The 22,252-nt window shown below is 51.5% G+C and overlaps 1 protein-coding gene across 17 annotated transcripts in view; it reads right to left on the bottom strand.

Moving 5' to 3' along the window:
- The window catches only part of LOC121063731 (serine/threonine-protein kinase PAK 1), a 113,848-nt gene that overhangs the window by 15,976 nt on the left and 75,620 nt on the right, over positions 1 to 22,252 (bottom strand). Inside the window, exon 18 of one of the 17 annotated variants that reach the window (XM_040544495.1) lies at positions 20,575 to 20,769. The exons of the other annotated variants lie outside the window; for them this stretch is intronic. Coding sequence (XP_040400429.1) covers positions 20,590 to 20,769 — 180 coding nt within the window. The 3' untranslated portion in view covers positions 20,575 to 20,589. Of the gene's footprint in view, positions 1 to 20,574; positions 20,770 to 22,252 lie in introns of those variants that run through there. 17 annotated transcript variants of the gene reach the window in all.

Below are 22,252 nucleotides of genomic sequence, written 5' to 3'. Positions count from 1 at the left end.
TGTCCTGCAACAAGACCCCGCAGCTTAACCTTTTAGCTCTAATGGGGATGAGAAGATTGCCTTGGGAGTGATAACAATTAAATTAATCGAAACTGATTGTCTGAAGAAAATTACACTGATGCATGCAGGCGGAGAGAGCCTTTGCACAGACAGCAAGTGCTTTGTTGTGCAGCGCTTTGTTCAGCCACTGGTGGCTGCTGGGCAGAAGAGTGTTTGCTTCAGTGGTTCACAATAAGGACGTGGAAGGAGGCCTCCAGGGCCCAGTTGGGTGGAGGAAGAGACTACGATGCTCACAAACAAAACCACACCAAGCACTGCTTGCTGTAAAAACTCTGCTCCAGCAAGGGCATCAGCGTGCTCAGCTTTCTGACATGTTGGGCTGCTGATGCAAAACATCACAAGGAAGCATTGCCTGGGTGAAGATCTCTGGTCCTTCCTGCAACACGTGGAATCCTCCCTCCTCCACATCCCCATCCCGTGTCCCTGCAGGTCAGGATGTCTGTCCCAGGTGATTGAAATTGGCTGATTCAGCCAAAAACTGTTGAGAAGTAACAGGCAGGCAGCACAGCCAGCCTCTTAGGAAACAAGGCAAAAGCAAGTTTTCACACGGAGCCAACATGGTCACAGCCCACCATGGTTCAAAAAGTGTTTTTGCGTATGCCTAAGACCTGGTGAAGAACAGACCATGGTTTAACCTAAGTCTAGCTATGATGTGTGATACCAACAGTCTTGTAGAGAAGTCACACATCACAGGAACCACCAGTGGCTCAATGCAGAAGGTATTTCTGCTGTGTTACGCCCCCTGAACATCACTTGGGTAGGAGGGAGAAGTGCTCAGGGAAGTGTCAGCTGGCTGTGGTTGCTCAAGAGTGCTGAACCTCTGGAGATTAATGTTTTTGGTGGGATAGCAGTAGCCTGATGCACCCCAAGGTGGGAGGTCCCTGACTTGCTATAGCCATGCCCTGCTTCTTGTGCCTCTGTGGAAAGCCACTGCACATTTTGAGATAGCAGGAGCATGAACAGCCTTGTCCCTCCCAGAACTTAACATCAGTGCATGCAGGAGTCTTGCCAAATTAGATGTGATGGACGTAGCGATGCAAGCAAGCAGGGAAAGTGCCCTTAGAAATACCCAGTGACTTTAGGTGGGTTACTTAACAGCTTCATGAAGATGAGGAGCAAATGGATCCTGACTGCACAGGCATCTTTGGCAAAGCTCAGAGTTGCCCAAAGTAGCATTGCAACCTCCAAACTACCCACGCTGATCCATTAACACCAGGAAAGCTAGGTAGACCTAGCTAAATAACAGACATTAACCTCTACAGCCACCAGCACGCCTCAAAATCCTTGTAATTAAATATTGTTATTTGTCCTACTTAGAGATAAGTTATTCCACAGCTTTTATAATACTACTGATTGCTTGTAGCATAGCCAAGCAGCTGTCCTATTTCTCACTTTTGTTATTTTATTGCTAGCACTGAAATAAAATCACTATTTATTTGTACTTCAGCAGGGACAAAGGACCTCGGAAACCTGTTGTGTTGGGCACTGCGTGAGCAAGGCTAAGAGAGGTTCCCTGCCACGGGCAATTTACAGGCTGGCTATATGATGAGACGTCAATGAATGGGTAGGAGCAGCAGGAACTGATGATAAAAGCCAGTTGCCTTGGTCACAGAGGTGAGTCAAAGCCACAAGCTCAGCCTCAGCACCTGGCATCTCAAAATGAAAGCTGGAGCAGGAATGAGATGGAAAGTGGGGAAAATTTAATGTGATTTGGAAAAGTGAAGACCTCAGGAACATTACCTCTTTGGGCATAAATTTAAGGAGTGTTTTGTGACCACATCTGCAGTCTCCAACTGGAGACAAACCCTCCAGCAAGGCAGGGAGAATCAAGGCAGCTTTAGTGATAATGTTTCCCTTCTTCTCATGAGCTTTACAGTTCAGGGTTAGAGGAATAACTCTACTTTGACAACACATCACCACTACAAGACTCAGATTTCCATACTTCCCTGCTGTCAAATAACAAAAGTCAGCTTCCACATAACCAATACTGGGACAACTTCACTTGTGTTGATGGAGAAATGGGTCAAATTCACCAAAGGGAAATCACTGAGGGAAATCACAGAACCTACATCTAGCTCAGAGACACCTGTGTTGAAAATGCTCATCCGCAGGTGGGAGAAAGTACCACAAATGCTCATTGCGTTCCCAGTCCTCCCCAGGTAGCTACTGTCATGTGGCAGGGCTAGGCTGATCTTTGGTCTGACACATTAAACCATCCCATATTTATTTTCTAGGCCCGTAACTCACTCCTTAACAGGAGCCTTACTTACCAACAGCAGCGCGATGTACATGAACAGGATTGCAGCCACTACCAGGAGAACAAGAGACCAGAGGAACCAGAAGCCCAGGTTCCCATAGTTATACCTAAAAAGCAGTAAAATCTTATAATAGCATTTGTGGTACATCTTACAATAGCTTTTTTGGTACTTTAGCACAGGGGCTGCAGGGAAAATATATTTGAAGGAGAAAATGACAGAAAGCTGGAGGAGCTACAGAGGCGTATCCCAAGGAGAGAGAGGGAAGCTTTCCTTTTTATCCAAAGTCTCAGTAAGAATGAATAACATTATTACACCTCCCCTTCTCATGGTATTTGAGCTATCTGGATGGCATCTAATTTTAGGGGCCAGATTTACATAACTGTTACCTAAACAGTGCAGAAGGAAAGGATTTGCCTAAAACCACACTGGTTATTTCTGTCTCCAGACTGGGAACGTGCAATTCTCTTTGCTCCGAGATAGCTGCTGCAATACCTCTGATGCCAGCCACTACGCTTCTTCAGAGGGAACAGGAAAAAGAAAAGAAGACTACGGGAAGGAAAGAGCCGTTTAGTCCCTTTCATTCACTATTTTTGCAACAATGATTTTTATCTTTCTCACAAATCCACACTTAAACTTGTAAGCTGCAGCCAAGCAAAGGGCAGAGCCTCAGCACCTCTGGAGACCCTGGGAGTTCATTTTGGGTGCCGGAACTAAGATGTGAAGGGACCAAAGCTTTGGCTCGTGACTGAAGTGCCCTGCCTGCCTGGGGTGTCTCATTAAAACCTGAGTGGGAAAGGAGGAGAACGTGGCACTTACCAGTCAAAGTTGTTGTAGTCATTTTTTGCTTCACCCCACATGTACAGGAAGACAAGAGAAAAGCAGAAAGCTCCAACGAGCAATGGGAAAAACACGCATTCCCGCTAGAGAGGGAGAAGAAGGACAATCGGTCAGAGCCTCGTTCACTCCAAAACAAGCAGAGCAAACAGCAGACACTGCTTGCTTCTAGGCTGTCCGTGAAACACGTGGCTTGATGCTGGACCTTCTGAAGCCGACCTTCTCCTACGAGGAGAGGCTGCGAGAGCTGGGGCTGCTGGGCCTGGAGCAGAGGAGGCTCCGGGGGCTGCCAGCCATGGCCACCAGCACTGCCGGGAGGTGCCGAGAGGCCGGAGCCAGGCTCTGCTCAGGGGTGCCCAGGGCCAGGCCCAGAGGCCCCGGGCCCAGCCTGGAGCCCAGGAGGTGCCCTCTGCCCCTCAGGAAGCACTGCTGGGCTGGGCGGGTGCCGGAGCCCTGGCACAGGCTGCCCAGAGAGGGGCTGGGGGCTCCTCCTTGGGGATCTCCAGCAGCCGCCTGGACGTGGGGCTGGGCCCCCTGCTCGGGGTGGCTCTGCTGGAGCAGGGCTGGCACCACAGGGACCCACAGCTGCCCAACAACACCAGCCACACGGGGACACTCTCTCCATGGTGGCACAGACAAACTGAGCCCGCCAGAGAAGCACAGCAAGCCCTCCAGCCCCTGGAGCTGCCATCTAGGACTCCAAGAGACCACGCTGGGCTCTAAGGGAGGTCAGGCCTTTGACCCACAGCATCAACTGCTTCTCAGCTTGGACTGACTTTTCCCAGTGCAGAAATGAATGTCTTTGCGGATTCTGAGCTAATTTACCGTCTTGCAGCAGCATTTCCCAGGCTCGGTCCTTCTGCGTTGGTACCGCTTCCACCGGCAGCTGTAGAAACCCGCCAGGCAGGAGATGAAGGGCTGGTGCTCGTACCTCTGCAGCAAGTGCCGACGTACCACCTTCAGCTTCCCAAACTTGATCCTCTTGAGGCTGGTGGAACTGGCCTCCATCTGAGGAGCTTTATCTCATCTTCCTCCTGAAATGAGATCACAAGATTGATGTGAGTCTCCTTGCCTTCGGGGTAAGCTTTTCGTGTCAGAAAGAGAGGAATTGTTCCCAAGAGGATGCAGAGAGCAGCAGGAAAGGTGGCTGAGGACACCCCACCTAACTTTATACCCCTGAGAGAGATGTCTAGAAGAAAAGTACGGTCATTGTGAGTCCCCTTGGTGGTCTGTGGTTATAACTTTGGTGCTCTGCATCACCTCTGAGGGAACCTCTGCCTCCCTTTGACTATACAGGGAGCTCTGGGAAAGGAAATCATTAACTTTAGCCCTCCATGCAGATTCCCAAATAATGTCAGATGAACCTGAGATGAACGTAGCCATGGGAATTAGCTCAATATCGCTGTGACCTCTCTGCAACCCTTTACCAGGCTAAGTAGTTCAGGTAGGAAAGGGACCAAAACTCTCCCAGGACACAGCCCTCTTATCCCAGAAAAACTCCAGCACTGCAGAGACCGATCCCTGATGGAAAAACTATTTCCTGACTCAAAGAGCTCTACTGGCAGCGTGTCGCAAGGCCAGAAAGAATAGCTGTAAAGATGCACACATGGGAGATCTGTTCATAATCAGGACTTTAAACAAAAACTCCGGTGGTAAATTGCAGCCGATGTTAGCAGTGAAGCAAACAGCACAGGGGTTGTGCCAGCAAAGAGCAATTTGCCCAGCAGGGCACTATTAAGACCACAAGGAAACATTAAGGAAAAATAGTCCTGTGTTGGCAGACAAACAAGCACCACTATCCATCACTTCTTTGGAGTACAGAGATATCCTGAGATGCTCTCCAAGTGCCATAGTGCCCCTGAGTCCATACCAGTCGTGATCAGATGCAGGCACTTCTGCTGCAAAGTCCCAGCTCAGGAGTCCAATCCCCTTAATTTATCTGATGTAATAACAGTAATTTAAGAGCAAAAATGAACAGATTACTGCACTACACACGTGGGTAAAATGTACATGTAAATAGTTTGCAAACAACTCCAAGTCCTGCGTTTCTTTGCAGAAATTAATGGATAACAGCTTGCAAATTGACACTACATAAAAACAACCAAAAAATCCAGCCCTATGATCAGTTTGCAGAAGGCACAAATTAAACAAGATGCAAGTTAAAACTTAAATGATGCTCTCCTGATGTATTTCCTGCTATATGTTCCCAGCCTAACAGCAGCTGGGTTGCATAGGAGAGGGGATGGAAATGAAGCACAAGAGTTGTCAGTTCTGGCTGCTCCTAATCAAGAAGTGCCCGCGTGTGCCATGCCCTGAATGCCTTCCTGAGACAGAGGTGTTTGCCCATCCACGACACTCAGTTCACCAGCATCAGATCCGGAGGCAGCAGGAGGTCACCCCCTGGTAAAAAACTGATGCTGCTCTCACATGGCGACATGGTGAGCCTGTTCTTGAGTAACCCAGCACACGGGTTTGTGGGCTCTGTGCCACCGGTGAGTGGTGTAGATGACATTTGATCCTGCTGTCCTAGTCAGCTGGACTAAAATATGCCGGGCATAAGCCCAGCGATTGCCAAATTGCCCCAGCTGTGTCTTCTGAATACATTTGAACCTTCAGAGCTCTTATCAGAAGGTTTACATGTGCCATGCAGGTGCAGTATTTGTTACCTTCTAGTAGGATCCCTAGACCATGATTTTCCCCATCAGTGAAGCACAGCATCGTTGTTTTCCCCAGCCCTTGATTTAATGCTTCATCCTTTCCTTCCAGCAATAGGAATGAAGACACTGGTTCAAAACCAGCAGCTTTGCTGTCAGAGGACCATGAAATTTGCTATTGCATTCTTAATGGAGACAGGAGGCTCACACATCGATATTTATCTATCAGCATATAGGATTTGACAGGAAAACAGATGGCAGAGACCTCAGCACATTGTCCTCTCCATCTGGCTGGCGGGATGTTAAATCTGGATGTTAGTCGAGATGTTAGACTAGCTCTCTCATAAAAAGGGCATGTGATGGAGATACCACCAGCTCCCAAGACAGGCTAATCCTCTCTGAATTTGCTCTACCATTAACAGTTTTTTTCAATGCCTAGCCTCATGTGTAACAGTTTAAGCCCACCACTTCACGACCTGATCTTGATGGATCTAGAGAGGAGAGTAAATGTTTCCTCTGTTATGTATTTCACAATTGTTTGGATGACTGCCGTCTCGCTGGAGCTTTTGGAACGGGTAAGCACAACATCTCACATAATGGGAAACATTCACGTAGCAGCCTTTAAGAGAGCTTCAGTCTTAACCACAGCCAAACAAACAAAGAAATCCTCTTGAGCATCCACTTCCTGGCAGCATGAGGTGGGTTTGGGATGTCCACGTGCAGACCTCAGAGCCCTCGGTGCTCAAAGGGTTCATCTTGTCTCACGGCTGAGCCCTGGGACCCCGGATAATGTCCTCAGGGGACAGTGGCACCCACTGCTTGTCATCCTTTTGGGAAATGACACTTAGGAAGCTGAAGTTTCGGAATCTCAGTTTGCAAATTCTGCACCGAGGAACATCTGCAACCCAGGAAACATCTTCAGAGCTGTTTATAAGAAGGAGCCCATCATCCTCAATCATCCTTTACCATTCTTCCTCTCCAACATGGGCTGACTAGGGGATGAGAGCTCCTGGGGCTGAAATGCTACCCTGCCCAAAAGAGAAACAGCAACGCACAGAAGACCTTGCAGTGACCTGCCAGCCCCATCCAGAAGTACAAGAGGCTGCCGGAGGTTAGAGACCAGGGATGCCAATAAACCCATTATATCACAGCTGGTGGGAGCAGAAAGCTTTCAGCCAAAGCTGAACGTACCCTGCCAAGCCCCAGATCATGACTTGCCCCACAGCTGCTCCTGCTCCCGCTGGGCATACGGGGCTCACAGTGGAAAAGCAAATGGGAGACTTGGAGTCCCAAGGCTGCAAGGGACTGCTGGGTCCACCGGGGAGCAAAGCACAGGAGATGCTTGAGATACTGAGTAAAGAAGGTATTTATGTGTAAATTCAAAGGAAAGGGTTGATAGGGATAAAGAAAACCAGGTCTTTCACACAAGGGCAGGCAGAAATGTCCCTATCAGCTCCAAATGGGTTCAAATCCTCAGCCTCCCCGTCCTTCTCGTTCTCTGTGTCCTCAGATAATGTGTTTAATTTAATGCAAGCTTCCTCACACCTCTGCCCCCCTTCGCTTTCTCCATGACCCTCCATCCCGCAACCTCATCCTTGCTCCCAAATTTCCAGCCTGCTCTTACAGCTGCACTGGCGCGTTCAGAAGCCACAGAAACATCTCTCCCAAGGTATGGCCGAAACTGCAATGCCTCAGACCACATCAAGCACTGAAGCATTTGAATTCACTAGCACCTGATCCCAACAAAGATAATATCCCGGCTTCTGGACCCAGCAACTGGGATAAAGGGGCAAAGAACATTGCAGCATATGGTGGGTGCAGAGTCCAAAAGACAGGAGGGCCACACGAGGATCTGGAGCAGTTCAGCCATTGTTAGGACACAGCAAGAGACCTCACAGTGCATGCGTCTAGATTTGAAGCAGAGTGCTCCTAAAACTTGGAGGCTGCCTGCAACCCCTCCCCAGCTCCATCAGACAAAAGTAAATGGCTGGAAAAAAGGGGACAGCATAACCCAAATCCATTCACTGGGAAAGCCATGGGAGCAAACAGCAAGCAGGAAAATATGCATCAGCAGGAGAGCAAAGTTTAGGGCTTCAGCAAGTGAGCCATGACAGCAGTAACACATGTTTTCCAGCTCCATAAGCCCAGGAGACCTCAGGTCTTTCCCTTGCAAACAGAGACTGTTTGCTCACAGATAAGAGTCCCCGTAATTGCAGGCACTTGAGCGGGGCTGCTCATTTCCCAGTGCTCGACAGAGAGTGAGGAAAAGCATGAGAACTAGCCCGGGGGGTGGTGGAGAAAGGAGCTGGAGAAAGAATTGGGAAATATATGCAGCTGCAAAGCCTGGATGCAGAAGGTAGTGCAAGTAGAGCTGGCTGGAGAGGCAAGTGCACGAGCAAGGAGAGGATCCTTGCCTCTTTATTGTTGTTATTATTATTATTTGATGCTTAGAGCTGGGGAACTCATCTTCCGAGTGGTAAACAGGTACAGAGGCCAAACCTGGCATCAGCTATAGCTTTCTCCTTGAGGCTTTTAAGTCCATGCTTTCTCCTCAGCATCATGATGCCTTGTGAAGCCTGATGCAGGCAGCACATAGGGGTGATCCCTGCTTTGCCCATCCCATTTCTAAGGGATTTGGAAAGAAAGTAAACCCTGTGCCAAGGCTGCGCCTTCCCAGCACCCGCAGCTCTTTCGCCTGATGGTGGAGATGCCACTGAAGTCGCCTGGCACAGGGACCCCCAGTGCCATCCCTCTGCTCTCTGGGGACATCACACCCTGCCCCTCCACCTGGGAATCTTCAACATTATCACACCAACAAATTAGAAGGAGAAAAATCAACATCCAGACATGGTGCTGGTTGGTCACCGTTGCCACGAGCTGCACACAGACCTTGCCACCAGCCAGAAAACTCAGCAAAGAGCCTCCCTTAAACCTGCATTTCCAGCCCACGGTGTGCCCGAGGATCTGGATCACAGCCTTGGTTTCCTCTTGTTCCACTGCCATCAGCCTTCACTTGCTTTTCAGAGAACACAAGAGGTTTGACACAGGGAAGGAAGAAGGTTGATATGAAACAAGACTAGTCAACACCTCCCCGTGATACAGGATATACATCCTTTCCTTTCCCTGGCAGGTGATAATTATAATTTATCAGCAAGACATTCAACAGCTTCTTTATTAGCCCTAATTATGCCTTGCTTCTGCGTGGGATCCCAGGGAGGATGTGCAGCTCGACTCGAGTATGTGCAAAACAGCCCTGAGGACTGATTAGCTGTTGGTTTGAGGCAGATGACAGCCCTCAGCACACAGAAATGCTGGGGCTTACCCCAGAAAATAATGAATGAACATGGAAAGAGAAGCGGGTTAATGAGGATTAAGTGCTCCTGAGGCTGCAGGAACAATACTTGTTTCATTTTGTGTGCCGTTGTACACCTCCAGCCTGCAGGGGCTGTGGTTTTCAGAGCTCTGGGGAGGTTTCCAGCAAGGTTAATGTCCCGTGTTTTGCAATATGCCTCCGTAGTTTGAACAGTCATAAATAATCATGCCTGCTTCAGACAAATGAACCTGAAAATACAGATGAAGCTTTGCATCTCTTCGGGTTGCAGAGGGACTTACAGAGGAGTCTGTGTGCTGGGGCTCAAAGGTCGGCCATCCAGCGTGAGCTGTGCTGGGAAGGGGTGCTGTACCCTGCTCAACACAAGCCACACTGGCTGGTCAGACCAGGATTCATCTGAGGATGCAGGCAAATGGATTTTCCGAGGCAACCAACCATATATTTTTAGGGGGAGGTGGGGATCAACTTGACAAGCCCTAGAAGAACCCCAATTGATGAGAGTGATCAGTATGCTTTTGGAAATGCCACTGCCAGCCCCAAGCTTCTGCATATATCCTCGTGTGGAGAAGCAAACATCACTCTGAGGATGAGGAGTTCATCACCTCAAAGCAAAGCCACGCATCGTCCATGAGAGTTTGGAGCAGAAAAGGTACCTTAATCCCTGCCTTTATTCCAGAGGGCTCATCATAGAAATGAACGCTTCAAAGTTGAACCACATTTTAGCCCAAATTACTTTTTTTTTAACCCCTCCTTTCCCCAAAATTGTTTGGTCTCCCTTCACTTCAAGATACCTCTCGCAGTACGCTTTCATGTTTTCACCAAGTTTGTCCCCATCCCCCGGGGTTGACTCATTATCCACAACCTCTTGCAGAACCCTCGTTTAATCCTAATCATCATCATCACAAATCACAGCTGGTTTTCTTCATCTTCAAAGCACTTTGCGGGCTGCCTCAACGAATGCGTGCCTAGGAAATTACTGGCCAAGCCTCAGAGCATGTGCGATGGATTTTGTGCAAATGCTTTCAGTTTTGTGTTGAAACAGGCAAGGGGAAATTGTCATGTTTGTCAAAGGGTCTCACAGAGCTACAATAGATTTTTTTCCCTCTTTCCTGCCAGGAGCAAAAAGAATGTTTTGAATGAAGTCAATGAATAGTAGCTTAGTGGCTTGACATAAAAGTAAAAATAAAAATAAAAATAAAAATAAAAATAAAAATAAAAATAAAAATAAAAATAAAAGGAAGAAGAAAAAGAAGGCGTGGAGAAAGACTTCCCAAGTGCCACAGCATTGGCTGGACTTTTGGCTGGAGCCATCCCTCGTTACACAGAGACTTCCCAAAAGGGCCGCGTGGTTTCGGGTCTGCAGAGGTTCGCCTGCTGCCCCAGTCCCTCCATCTGCGAGGAGCAAAGGTGTAGGGCTGGCACATGTGGGGATGCTTTCATCTACAGAAATTTTCCTTTGAGGGGGAACAGGAGGTAAATCCCAGCATAGCTGTCCCATAGGATCGGGTTTAGAATTAATTTTGCCTGCCAGTTGCTTGTAGAGAGGTTCCAGCCCACCTACCTTTCAGAAAGGTCCACACAGCTCACCCCGCTTTCCTTCTGGGAAGTCCTGCCCGCCCCAACCCTCCTCACAGAAGGTTCCACCAGCCCCAACTGTCCTTCCAGAAACTTCCACCGCAGCACTTGAGTGAATGCAGCTGCCCACAGCCTTCAGCCCATGCCAGCTTTAGGTCTCCAGGACCCCAAGGACTGAAGCTTCAGCCCCTCCATCAAGGGGGGCCAAGAGGAGGAGTGGGCAGGAGCTGCACCGACCCCTGCCCCGAGGCTCGTTCCTCCAGGGAGGGGATGCTCCAGGGCCAAAGGCAGAAATGGGGCTAAGGAAATTCTTGCTGAGGATAACAAAGTCTTAAACTCTGACATCAAGTGCTGACCCAAACGTAGCAGGTTTTTATGCTGTGGTGTCTCTTTCCTGTAATTTGTCATGAGCTAAAGTGTGGAGAGGGTCCAGTTCAGCCATGGAAGGGCCTGAAAAACATTAGAAAACTCAAGTAAAATAAAATAAAAGGTCGATATTCACTTATAGGACATGGCTCTTTCTTTCTCCTAGAAGATGAATTATAAGGTCTGGAAACAAGGTGGGACTATGTAGGTGCAGAACCAGGGGTAATGCCCCAGGAGAGCCCAGATCTGCACACCAGGGCTGCCAGATATCGGGGTGTTAAAGGGCTCCGCTTGCAACGAGCCCCGGGATCGCATCGCTCCCCAAACTTCCCTTTCAGGCTCGTTTCATTCACGCCCACGAGAAAGCTGAAGGGTTGAGAAATCCCCCGCTGAGCAGCCAGCGTCTCGCATGCGATGCTGGAGCTGCAGCAGATGAGGCAGGATGTCCTGGCTGGGACAGGAGATATTTGTTTGCTTAAAGTGAAGAGGGAAATGCTGTGTGGCATTAAAGCTCCACTAATGCAGAAGCAAGGCTTCTTTTTTGTCCTGTGGTGCCGTGCTGCATATTCCTAGAGATGTCATGCACTGCACAGCATCAAATTTGGGGTAAAAGGATATTATGAAGGTTATTACCTGCTACACCAGAGCTTGGGATGGGCTTCGAGCCTCCCTACATGAGACTCGTCCCCCCTAGAACCAGAGGGCACTCCCTGGGCAGCCATTCACGGTGTCTTCACCTGCCCTGCCTCTTCAGGCCGCTAGCCACCACGGTGGCCAGCCCCCCAAAACACCCTGAAACAACCACGGCACTGACCCACCACATGTGGGGTGGCACACAGGTAGCTCTGGCCCCATTGCTGGGCCATCAGCAGTTCCTTTCTTCTGTTTTTTGCCATGAGAGCCTTCATATAGCTGATTTGTAACCCATGAGCTTGGGTTACAGCCCCACATTGCTCAGCATCGGGATGCCCGTTGTATGGATGTCCAGTCTTTTGTGGGGAGCTGGATTCCCTCCTCTGGGCAATACAGATGGGCAAAGGCAGAAATTAACCACAAAAAGGGTCGGGAACTGTGAGCTTCCAGCTGTGGGCACAAGGAGGTGGTTGAAGCCAGATGTTGGCCCCACTCACAAGGCAGCTGACAGCCCCGAGATTAGGGACATGGTTTAGTGGGTGACATTGGTGGTAGGGGGATGGTTGGACCAGATGATCTTGGAGGGCTTTTCCAACCTTAATGATTCTATGAGACGTCCGTGTCCACATGTCATTTTGGTCATCCAAAGAGTGAATGGTGAGCACTGGGGAGATCCTACCTACAGGTCAAGCCTGAAATGGAGACTCAAAGCGACTGGTTTGAGAGGAAGCTGCTCCCCACACATCGGCATGGTCAACAGGAGGGTTTTGTCCTCACCTGGCTCATGGCAACTTTGCAGGTGGTGCAGGGCATGGGGCTGTGCTCAGCACGGTCTCAGGTCACACGTGGAGCTCAGCCCAGGGCTGTGCCCCGGGTGGCCCCCAGCTCTCCAAGAAGTGTCTGCCACCCTTGAAAAGTGGCCACAGGGAAGCAAAAAAGGCTGGGGAAAGAGGAGGAATAAATCCCTTGGAAGCCAACCAAAAAAAAAATTAAAAAAAATAAATAAATAAAGGTGCTCAGAAGAGGGGGGAAACATTCCTTTGAAGATAAATCCCACTTTGTGCAGTTCAGCATGTCCTGGCTCGGCTCCCTCTCTGCTCCTGCGAATTCCTAAGCGGCTCTTTGTGCCCTACTGCTCAGGGGAGATGATGAGATGGGGACGCAGCGTGGGGCACCCCCGCCAACCCCCCCAGCCCTGCTGAGGGCAGCGCAATGCCACCAGCGCCGTCTCCAAGGGAAGACTTTGTCAGTCGGCCAAAAGGGGGGAGAAGAAAAGAGGTCTGCAGATCACATACCTCCGCCGGCGGCTCTGCAGAGCCCTATTCAGCCAGGACAAAGGACGGGGGCCCTGGACGGTCACCGCCCCAAAGCCCCCAGCACCAGCTCTCCCGCGGGCTGCCCGTGTTAAAGTTCAGGGTTTGGAGCAAAACAGCCCTGCAAGGAGGGGAGGAAGGGACGCTTTCCACGCCGTCGGCCGGAGGTTTCTCTATTCAGCTATCCGCAGCATCCATATGCATCAGGGCTGGCCCGTTTTTACCCCGTAACAATGCCGCCCCGCTGTTCCCAGCGCACCCCCCTTTCTGGTTAATTCAGTGCTACGCGTTTCTGCATAAGTCATCGCAGGAAAGTTTTGCATGGATTTAGAGAAAGGATTGCCTGACACTCAAGATCCATGCCCAAGATCCCCATCCTGACTCCAGCCTCCCAGTGTGGTGGAGCCATCGCCCAGAGCCTCTTTTTCCCCCTCATGAACATCTCCATCAGCACTCATTCCCTGTGCCATTTTCCATGGAGCAAGGGCGTGCTGAAAGCACGGTGAAAGCAGCAGATGAGGACTACACAGCTCATTTCTTTTTCACCCATCGTGAAAATCCCCAGGGTCTGCTCAGCAAGGCAGGTGCACGGTGGTTTTCATCGCATGGGCATCACCTCGTGCAGAAAACCGGTGTGCAGGACCCCGATGGACAACCTCAGGACCTAGGGTATGGTTGGCTCTGCTGGGTCAACACCCAGCAGCGCTCACATCCCAACAGATCAGAAGAGGGTAACTTATTTAGCCGTAGAGTTTGTGGTGGGTGTTTCAATTCCTCTGTTTTAATTCCCCTGGGAGCCATCTCCTCCATGTTTGAGTGATTACAAGGAGTGAAGAGAAATGGGTGCAACTCAAGCCATCCAAGAGCGGGCATCTTGAACAGGTTGGATGAACACAGCCAGAGTGCCAGGGCATGAATCCGGCCCCCGACGAAGAGGCATTCATCACTCCAACCCAAAAATCCCAAGCACCATTTCTTGGGCCTCCCAAGTTGCCTTGATATAAGTATGGCCCTTGGGCACCAAAGCCCGTTGCTTCCTGGAAACCCTGCCTTTGCTCTGGGTCTGTCCCTGCTGCAGTAGGAAGAAATGTAGGATTTCTCCATGCATGGTTAAAGGAAGCAGTCACGGAGACCACAGAAGATCAACAGGCTAACTGAAGGCGGTAGTTCCCAATGCTGTAGTGCCTCATTCTTGTAGAATGGCCCCAAAACGTCCCCAAACCAACAGTCACCATAACACAGGCACAGCCTGGCAGCAGGCGAGGGAAGGAAGAGGTAAAGCACTGCTTGCATTGTTTGGGGGAAAGAGAAGGAAAATGGATCAGAGCCGTTCACCTGCATTTCACGCCCAAATTGGGATTTGCCCAAGCAAGAAGCGTTAAGAAGTTTTCAGGGAAACGGAGCACTTCGGACAGAGGTGACCCCGCAGAACCTCTCAGACCGCTTTAAGGCATGAATCAATTAAAGCAATCACGGAGCAAAGGTTAATCAGTAGCAAGTACATCTTAAGAAATAAGTAGCCTTTTAAAAAGCAATTGCTCCTGCCAATTCCTCCCCCCTCCCCTTCTTTTCTAAAGTGGCTTTTAGTTCTTGGACTCTGGAGACCTTCCAAAATAAGTCCTGTGATTAAGAGCGGCTGCGAAATCATGTGGCGGCAGGGGATGGACCCGAGGTAGTCACAGCAGCTCGGTACCATGGGGGGCTGAACACCTTCCAGGGGCCTCCAGCCTAATTAGAGCAGATGGAGGCGGGAGGGATGAGGGATTGCTTTTTGCAGTTAGTTTTGAGAAGGGAGGAAATGAGGCGGGAGGGTAAGGAAGGGACTGGCTCCAAAACATGTCTACGCAAGCAGCGAGGCTCCAGCCCGAGCATGTAGGCACACAGCGGTGCTTCGAGCTGTTCCCATGCCGTGTCCTGCCTGCAGAGGTGTTCTTCCTTCGGGCAGCCTCCTCTGCTGCCCTGCACAGGGTGTCCGAGCCGAGCCCATGCTCAGCCTGGTGTGAAGCCCATCGCAGGCATCCTCTCCGAGCTGCTCCATCCGTTGCCTGCCTTCCCGTGGGATCTGGAGCCCAGAGGATCTTCCCAACTTCTTATCCTATCCACTCTTCTCTGAAATAGTCCAAGACCCTCCTGTCCCAAGCCACCAAGAGGTCACTTGAGCAGGATTTGCTCCACGTTGGGAAGATGCAGGAGCCCATGTGCTGGGTTAGGGCACCTCAGCTGATGGGTGATGCCTTCGGAAGCCGCTTGCACACAATTATTACAAATATTTTTCTGAAGATTCTGGGCTCTTGCACAGGAAGCAAACAAAGCCTCATTGCCCAAAAGCTACAAATGTAGAGAAATAACGCTCCTTGTATGTCTTGGCTGTTATTTTATCACACTAAACACCGCCGTACATCAACTATTTGCACAGAGGAACTTCCTAAGACACACGCAGTCCCGCAGCAAGTGATCACCAAGAGTAAAGAGCTGCTTTTTCATCACCCCCAATGACACCTCAAGCCCAAAAGACACCATCCAGTCACCTCCTCGGTCCAATGCCATGCCATATTCTGTGATTCTGTGACAAGAAAGCCATGGCTGTGAAACCCAGCTTTCTATTTCTCCGCAAAGTTTTCGAGTCACCCTGGAAACCCTGCACACCTTTTAAACATTTCAATTGCAAAGTTGCAAAGAGGCAGCTTTGGCTCCCTTCGCATGCGGAGCATTTTTTCAGTTAAAATCCAGCTGGTCCCACAGCACATTCTGCATTTTCTTTTGTTAAATGCAGCTAAACTCTTTGAGCAGCTGTAGGAAATCATTTCCCTTCTCCTTTACCCTTCCACCTGGTGTCATGTGCCGGAAAATAAGTCCAGAGAGAGACTCCCTTGGGAGACCAGGATTCCCAAAGAAAAAGTAGGAGGGAAGAGAGGGTGATGTACACCCTCTGGACCTCCAGCCAGATGAAATCTGCGTTATCCAACCCAAACTGGTCCCTGGGTTGACCCCACCTAACCGAGCTGCTCCTGTTCTACACCAGCACGCAGCCCTGCACCAGGGCACCCAGCCTGGGGAAGGGAAGAGGTCGCCCATCTGAGCTGGCTCGCAGCGGGTTGTAGACCCGAGAGCCTTTTGCCCCCTTCCAGCCACCCCAAGTAGGTCTCGATGATTTGCAGCTGTTCCCAGATGTTTGCCCTTTCATGGGTTATTTGCTCCCGGGACGACCTCCCCGTTCACATGCCGGGCGAGCTCACGGAAAGAAAGAGAGGCTCCTTTCTCCCGTTTACTATGGAAACAGCCCTTTATCCGAGGCATTACAAATGCTCAGCCGCTGGCTCTCTCCCACCAGCCCCCGGCTCCAGCAGCCCCACCGGCCACCCACTGCTCACGTCTCACCCCAGCTTCCCTTCCTCCCCTCAACAGGTGACAGAAAACTTATCTGGCAGGGGTACCAGAGCGAAGCCGGACTCCTAAACTCCTTTTTCGCTCCAAGAAGTCACCAGGAACACCCCCATTTGCAAATAATCCCCTTTTGTTCCCGCTTCTCCCCATCCTCCTGCTTTTCGGGCTTTGCTTCTCTGCCACCCAGGCAGCAGCCGCGACAATCGCCCCACTGTCGGACGTCAACCAACACTCTCAAAACTCCAAAGAATAAAAGAAAAGTCCTAAAAATCCACCCTCCCCCTCGCAGGGCTAACTTTTAGGGCAGGCAGGAACGAGCCAGGAGGGATGCATTTCACAAAGCAGGAGCATCTTTAGTGCAAGGACTTTGGAGATAACTCACCTCGCCGGGACGCACATGGAGGGGTTATTTTTTGCTTTCTGCTGCTCTTGGATCGCTGTGTCCTTTGCTCGTGACACTCAGGACCCGAATGGTGGCACCGCTGTGTGACACCCAGTATTAGAGAGGCTGCCGGAGCCGTCCCTCCCACCGTAGGAGGGGCCACGTGAGGCTTCATAAATTCAGCCCCCGAGGCTGGGAAAATTAAAATCCCATCATGGAACGGGGGCATGGCTCCTGGAGGAGCTGGGGACTCGTGGGTGAAGCCGGGTTTGATCCGTCCCATGCCCTGCCCACCCAGAATGTGAGAGGCTGGTGTTAAAACGCTGCCCTGGCAGAATTATGTGTCCACAGGATGGGATTCGAGGATATATCCCAAAGGAGATTTGGGCAAGACATCGCTGATCTTCAGAATTAAAACTAACAAGCATCCTCCTGGAAAGCATCTCCTGCATCTGTGAGCCCTGGGCAGGAATTTGCAGCACACAATTTCTGAGCAGCCCCAGATGCAAACAGTGCTTATTTTTTTTTTATTATTTATTTTGCAGTGGTTTTTGGCTTTAAGATCTTAATCCTATTAGAGACATAACTCCTTTTGAAAGGGGGTGAGGGGCAGATCAGTTTAACAAAAGCAGTTTGTGCGGTTGAATTTTGTAACTTCCAGTGCATGGTGGCCTTTCAGAGGGATATCCGTGAAGTTTCTCAGGCTATAAGGTGCACCCTACACAGCTCCAACTTCTATTTAGCTCTCAACTGCACAAGTGGCCAAAAAAAAAAAAAAAAAAATCCCCCCCTTGCCCCAGAGGGCTGCCTGAAATGCCACCACTGCAGGCTTTTCATCCCCATCATTTTTTACACCGGGATTTTTCCTGTTGGATGAAAAGAAGGTCCCTGAAAAAAAAAAATTCAGCAAACTGCTGTCTAAATGGAGAGGAGAAGAAGGGGGCAGAAATGATGGCCCAGTGTTTTTTAGGCAGATCACATTACAAATATAAACTTTTGATTAGAAGATGGGCTACAGAGATGACAGCCTGATTCACTCTGAAACCTAATGACGAGCAAAGGGCATATAACAGTTCCACTGTAAAAGCAGTACTGGTAATCCTTGGATAGCACTAGATCCTACAGTACCATCATTTTCCTTTGGAGTTAGAATATTAAAAAATGAGGGAACCACAAAAGGTTGCTGAAGGCAGAAGCAGCTGTTTCTGTTGCTGATTGTTTCTATTCCTGACCACCTTCAAGCTAACACTCAGCTGGCTGGGGTAGAGGCACGGCGTGGGGCTGTGTGCAAGTCTGTAGATAAATTACTTTGTTTATGGTCTGATTTCTGGAAAACTGATAGCGAGGGCAGGGAAGGGTGAGACTGAGAAGCCTGATGGCACTGATACGATGTAGGGAGCAGCAAGAGCAGCTTCCCCAGGTACCTGACAGGTGGGTGTCCAGCAGTTTTAGTCTCTGGGGTTGATGTGCTGGATTATCCTCCTGAGTGGTGTGCTTGTGGCTGTGCTGAGCCCAGTTTCACTGCGGTCCTTGCCTGGGCTGCCTTTCCTCCAGCTGCTACATCCTCAAGGTGTGGACAGGCTCCATTGGGTATGTGGGGAGAAAGGGGACAGGGCTGAGCAATATCATCAGCACAAAACTCCTCCCTGCAGCAAAGGGCAGACCATGAAAAAGGAAAGGACCATCACTGAAAACACAACCAAAGCCCTACCCCAAACCAGCAAATATCCCTGCTCCCCCCCCTCCAAAATACCAGCGTGCTTTTGCATCCTGCCCTTTCCTCTGGGTGCAGAGACGCAAAGCCCTCGGTTTGCTCTGCGATCACCTGGCAGATGCCGTAGGGGCAGGGCGGGGCTGCTCTGCCTGCGGTATCTTTGGCTCAGAGTTCAGCAGCTTATCTCAACCAGAAAATCCTTGCCCGGTGTCCCGGCCGGTGTCCCAGCCCTTCCAGCAGCTGACACTGAAGGAGAGCAAGCGAGCGGTGTTGTTATCACGCTCCACGTGATGGACCTCATCCAGACCAGCTTTGCACCAGGACCTGCTGGAGCCCTGCCCTGGGGTTTATGAGCCCATAAAGAGGGCATCTGCGGGGGCCGGAGCTGTAACAGCCCGGCTCGGGGATACCAGCCTTGAACTCTGCTGAGTTTTGCCTCTACTCGTGTCAGGAGAAGATAAAACCGCGGGGGAACGGCACAAACAGGGAGCGCCGGGAGCAGGGACATCTCGGTGCCCAGGTGCCTGACTAGATGCAGAGTCCAGGGCTGCATTTTGGTGAGAAATAATCACATTTTCATCCTACCACTGTCCCCCAGTGGCTTGGGACATTTGTATCGATGGGGTCGGTCACCCCTGGACTGAGCTTGTGTACCCGCTCCGTAGGGTTGCACAAGGAGCTGCTGTGGAGCCTTGACAGCAGGTGACTCGTGCAGGGAGCGAGGTCCCCGTAAGATTAACCACAGAAACTGCAGTGTTTATGGTCAGGAACGATACAGGAGGAGGGCAGGAGGGGACTTCAGCCCCTGCTCTCCCCTGGGGTTGTTCTCCTGTGGCAGCAGGCAAGTCTGCCTTTTGCAGGGAGCTGTGTCCCACCGAAAGGCAGAAGGTCCGGTTAGCGACGGGCTGGGGGTGGAAAGGAGCAGGGGTTCAGTAAGGAGAAGCACAAAGTCCTGCAGCAGGATGTGCTGGGGGCCCCCAGCTGGGCAGCAGCTCTGCAAAAATGGACCTGGGGGTCCTGGTGGGCACCGGGTGGAACGGGAGGCAGCCACGTGCCCTTGGTGCTCAGAGGCCTCGTGGTCTTCTGGGCTGCCTGGGGCAGAGCAGGGCCAGCAGGCCGAGGGAGGTGATCCTTCCCCTCTGCTCAGCGCTGCTGAGGCCGCCCCTGGAGCGCTGGGCCCAGCGCTGGGCCCCCCAGCACCAGCACGAGCTGGGCACCCTGGGGAGAGCCCAGCGCAGGGCCCCCGAGGTGCCGAAGGGCCTGGAGCACCTCTGCCGTGAGGAGAGGCTGCGAGAGCTGGGGCTGCTGGGCCTGGAGCAGAGGAGGCTCCGGGGGCTGCCAGCCATGGCCACCAGCACTGCCGGGAGGTGCCGAGAGGCCGGAGCCAGGCTCTGCTCAGGGGTGCCCAGGGCCAGGCCCAGAGGCCCCGGGCAGAGATACCTCCAGACCCTCAACACGGGGCATGTCTGAATGTAAAGACTCTGAGGGCAGCTTCACGCTGAGCAAAGGAGGAGCAAAGCCCATGTAGACGTGCCAAAGGTTTCTTCTAGAGCCGAGCCCATGACCTGCTGGCTGCACACCTTACCCAAAGCGACAGAATTTAAACTCAAAAATCAGCTTTAGGCATCCAGGCAGTTTCTCCTGAGCCCTGGGGCTTACAGCTGGGCTTTGAGCATCTTCTCCTAATGAGCTACATCCCTCGGGCAGGCAGCCAGCTGGGACCACACAGATTTATCCTACAGCCCAACGCAACACCCAGCCGCAGGGAGCACAAACACAGGCTGTGGTATGGCCAGGGGAGCCTTCACACTGCACCCCAAAGCTCTCCCTCCCACAGCAACAAGCGCTCTGCCTCTTGTAACTCCATTGCCTACTCTCCTTCATGGGGCTGGTGCTGCTGCATTATGGTCCAGCCTGCATGGCATTACAAAAAAAGGGTGAAAGCCTGTCCTCACCTTTCTTCTTCTCTGTTTTATGGCTGTCTTTTAGTCATCATTTTGCTCTTTCCCAGCAGAAACTAGGAGTTTGCAATGCAGGTAAAACAGGAGGATGCAACGTGTGATAACCCAAAGGTCCAAGGAAGTCTCAGTGAAGCAGATTCAAGGAGCAGCGAGGAATGAAAACCCCTGGGAAAAGCTCAGGAAAATGCCAAACGTTTCTGCGCCTGAGCAGAGTGAGGTGGGGAATGGTGGGGGAGACACCACTGGATGTCAGGAAGAGAACACAGAGAGGTTTTGCTTTTTCTGTCTGCTCTGCTGCTCTGCACTGCCTCCTCCTGCCTCACACTCCTCCAGATTCAGTGGGTGAATCTGGACCAAGGCGTTTGTCCCTCCCCTGGTAGCCCCCGGGTTATAGGGACACCCTGCTACACCCAGCAGGGACATCACAGCGAGGTTCCCCCACCCCTGGGTTACAAACCCCATGGCTGGGCGCCCTTTAGGGACCAGCACCAGCTGCTCCTAAGCCCCACTGAGTTTGGAGGGGCTCAGATTTGGTGCTCCAGGTTCAATGTTTCCCACGGCCCAGGCTGTGCTTGGTGGCACTTGACCTCTCCAGAGGCTTCTCACCCTTCTGCCCATGGCCCTTTATGGCACAATCCCGGTGTGCTCGAGTCCTGGACACCACTAGAGGACTTTAGCTTGAGCAGGACAGGGGAAGCCACCTTGCACTCATCCCATAGCTCTAAGCAGGCCCTGATCCTGGTGCCAATACCTATCAAACCCACCAGCTGTCACAGCACAGTGGTGACACGTCCCTTCTCTCTAACCAGGCTTAGTGAGTATGGGGCCACCAGAAGGCCCCACTAGACCTGGGGGAAGCACGAGGGCACCTGCAAGCACCCACCCTGCTGATGCTCAGACATGCACCCTGGGGACTCTTCTCTTCTCTTCTCTTCTCTTCTCTTCTCTTCTCTTCTCTTCTCTTCTCTTCTCTTCTCTTCTCTTCTCTTCTCTTCTCTTCTCTTCTCTTCTCTTCGCTCTGCTCTTTTCTCTGCTCCCTCCTCTCCTCTCCTCTCCTCTCTTCTCCTCTCCTCTCCTCTCCTCTTGTAGAATAGAGTAGAGTAGAGTAGAGTAGTTCAGTTGGAAGGGACCTAAAAGATCACCAAGTCCTGACCGCTTCAGGGCTAACCAAACGTTAAAGCACATTACTGAGAGCATTTTCCAAACACCCCTTGAATGCTGGCCGGCTTGGGGCATCAACCGCCTCCCAAGGAAGCCTGTGCCAGTGTCTGAGCACCCTCACAGTAAAGAAACATTTCCTGATGTCCAGGCTGAGCCTCCCCTGACGCAGCTCCGTGCCATTCCTACATAACCCGATGTCGGTGCCCAGGGAGCAGAAGCCAGTGCCTCTCTCTCTGCCTTCCCTCCCCAGGGAGCTGCAGGGAGCAGCGAGGCCACCCCACAGCCTCCTCTTCTCCACCCAGGTGCCCTCAACCTCTCCTCTCAGCACCTGCCTCCCAGCCCTATCCCCACCTTTGTTCCCCTGCTCCAGAGGCGCCGGCACTCCTCAACGCCCAACACTCGAGGCGAGGTGCAGGATGGTGCCTCCAGATCATGGCACAAACCTCGAGCAGATGGAGGTGGAGGACGTGGGATGATCGCCAAGGACCGTGCTGGAGCACCACAACCATCTCCTGATGCCTGCTGGGGTGTGCTGGCTGCCTTCAGCCTCCAAGCTTGGAGCCTTGCAGAGGCAGCAGGGAAACACAAAGAGGAATTAATCCCCAGTGCAGCTGCCGGGAGAGGGC

The sequence above is a fragment of the Cygnus olor genome, chromosome 1 (assembly GCF_009769625.2).
Source record: "Cygnus olor isolate bCygOlo1 chromosome 1, bCygOlo1.pri.v2, whole genome shotgun sequence".
In the NCBI taxonomy this organism is placed as follows: domain Eukaryota; kingdom Metazoa; phylum Chordata; class Aves; order Anseriformes; family Anatidae; genus Cygnus; species Cygnus olor.
Note: the sequence above shows the minus strand (reverse complement) of the source record. Positions and strands in the feature narration are given on the sequence as shown.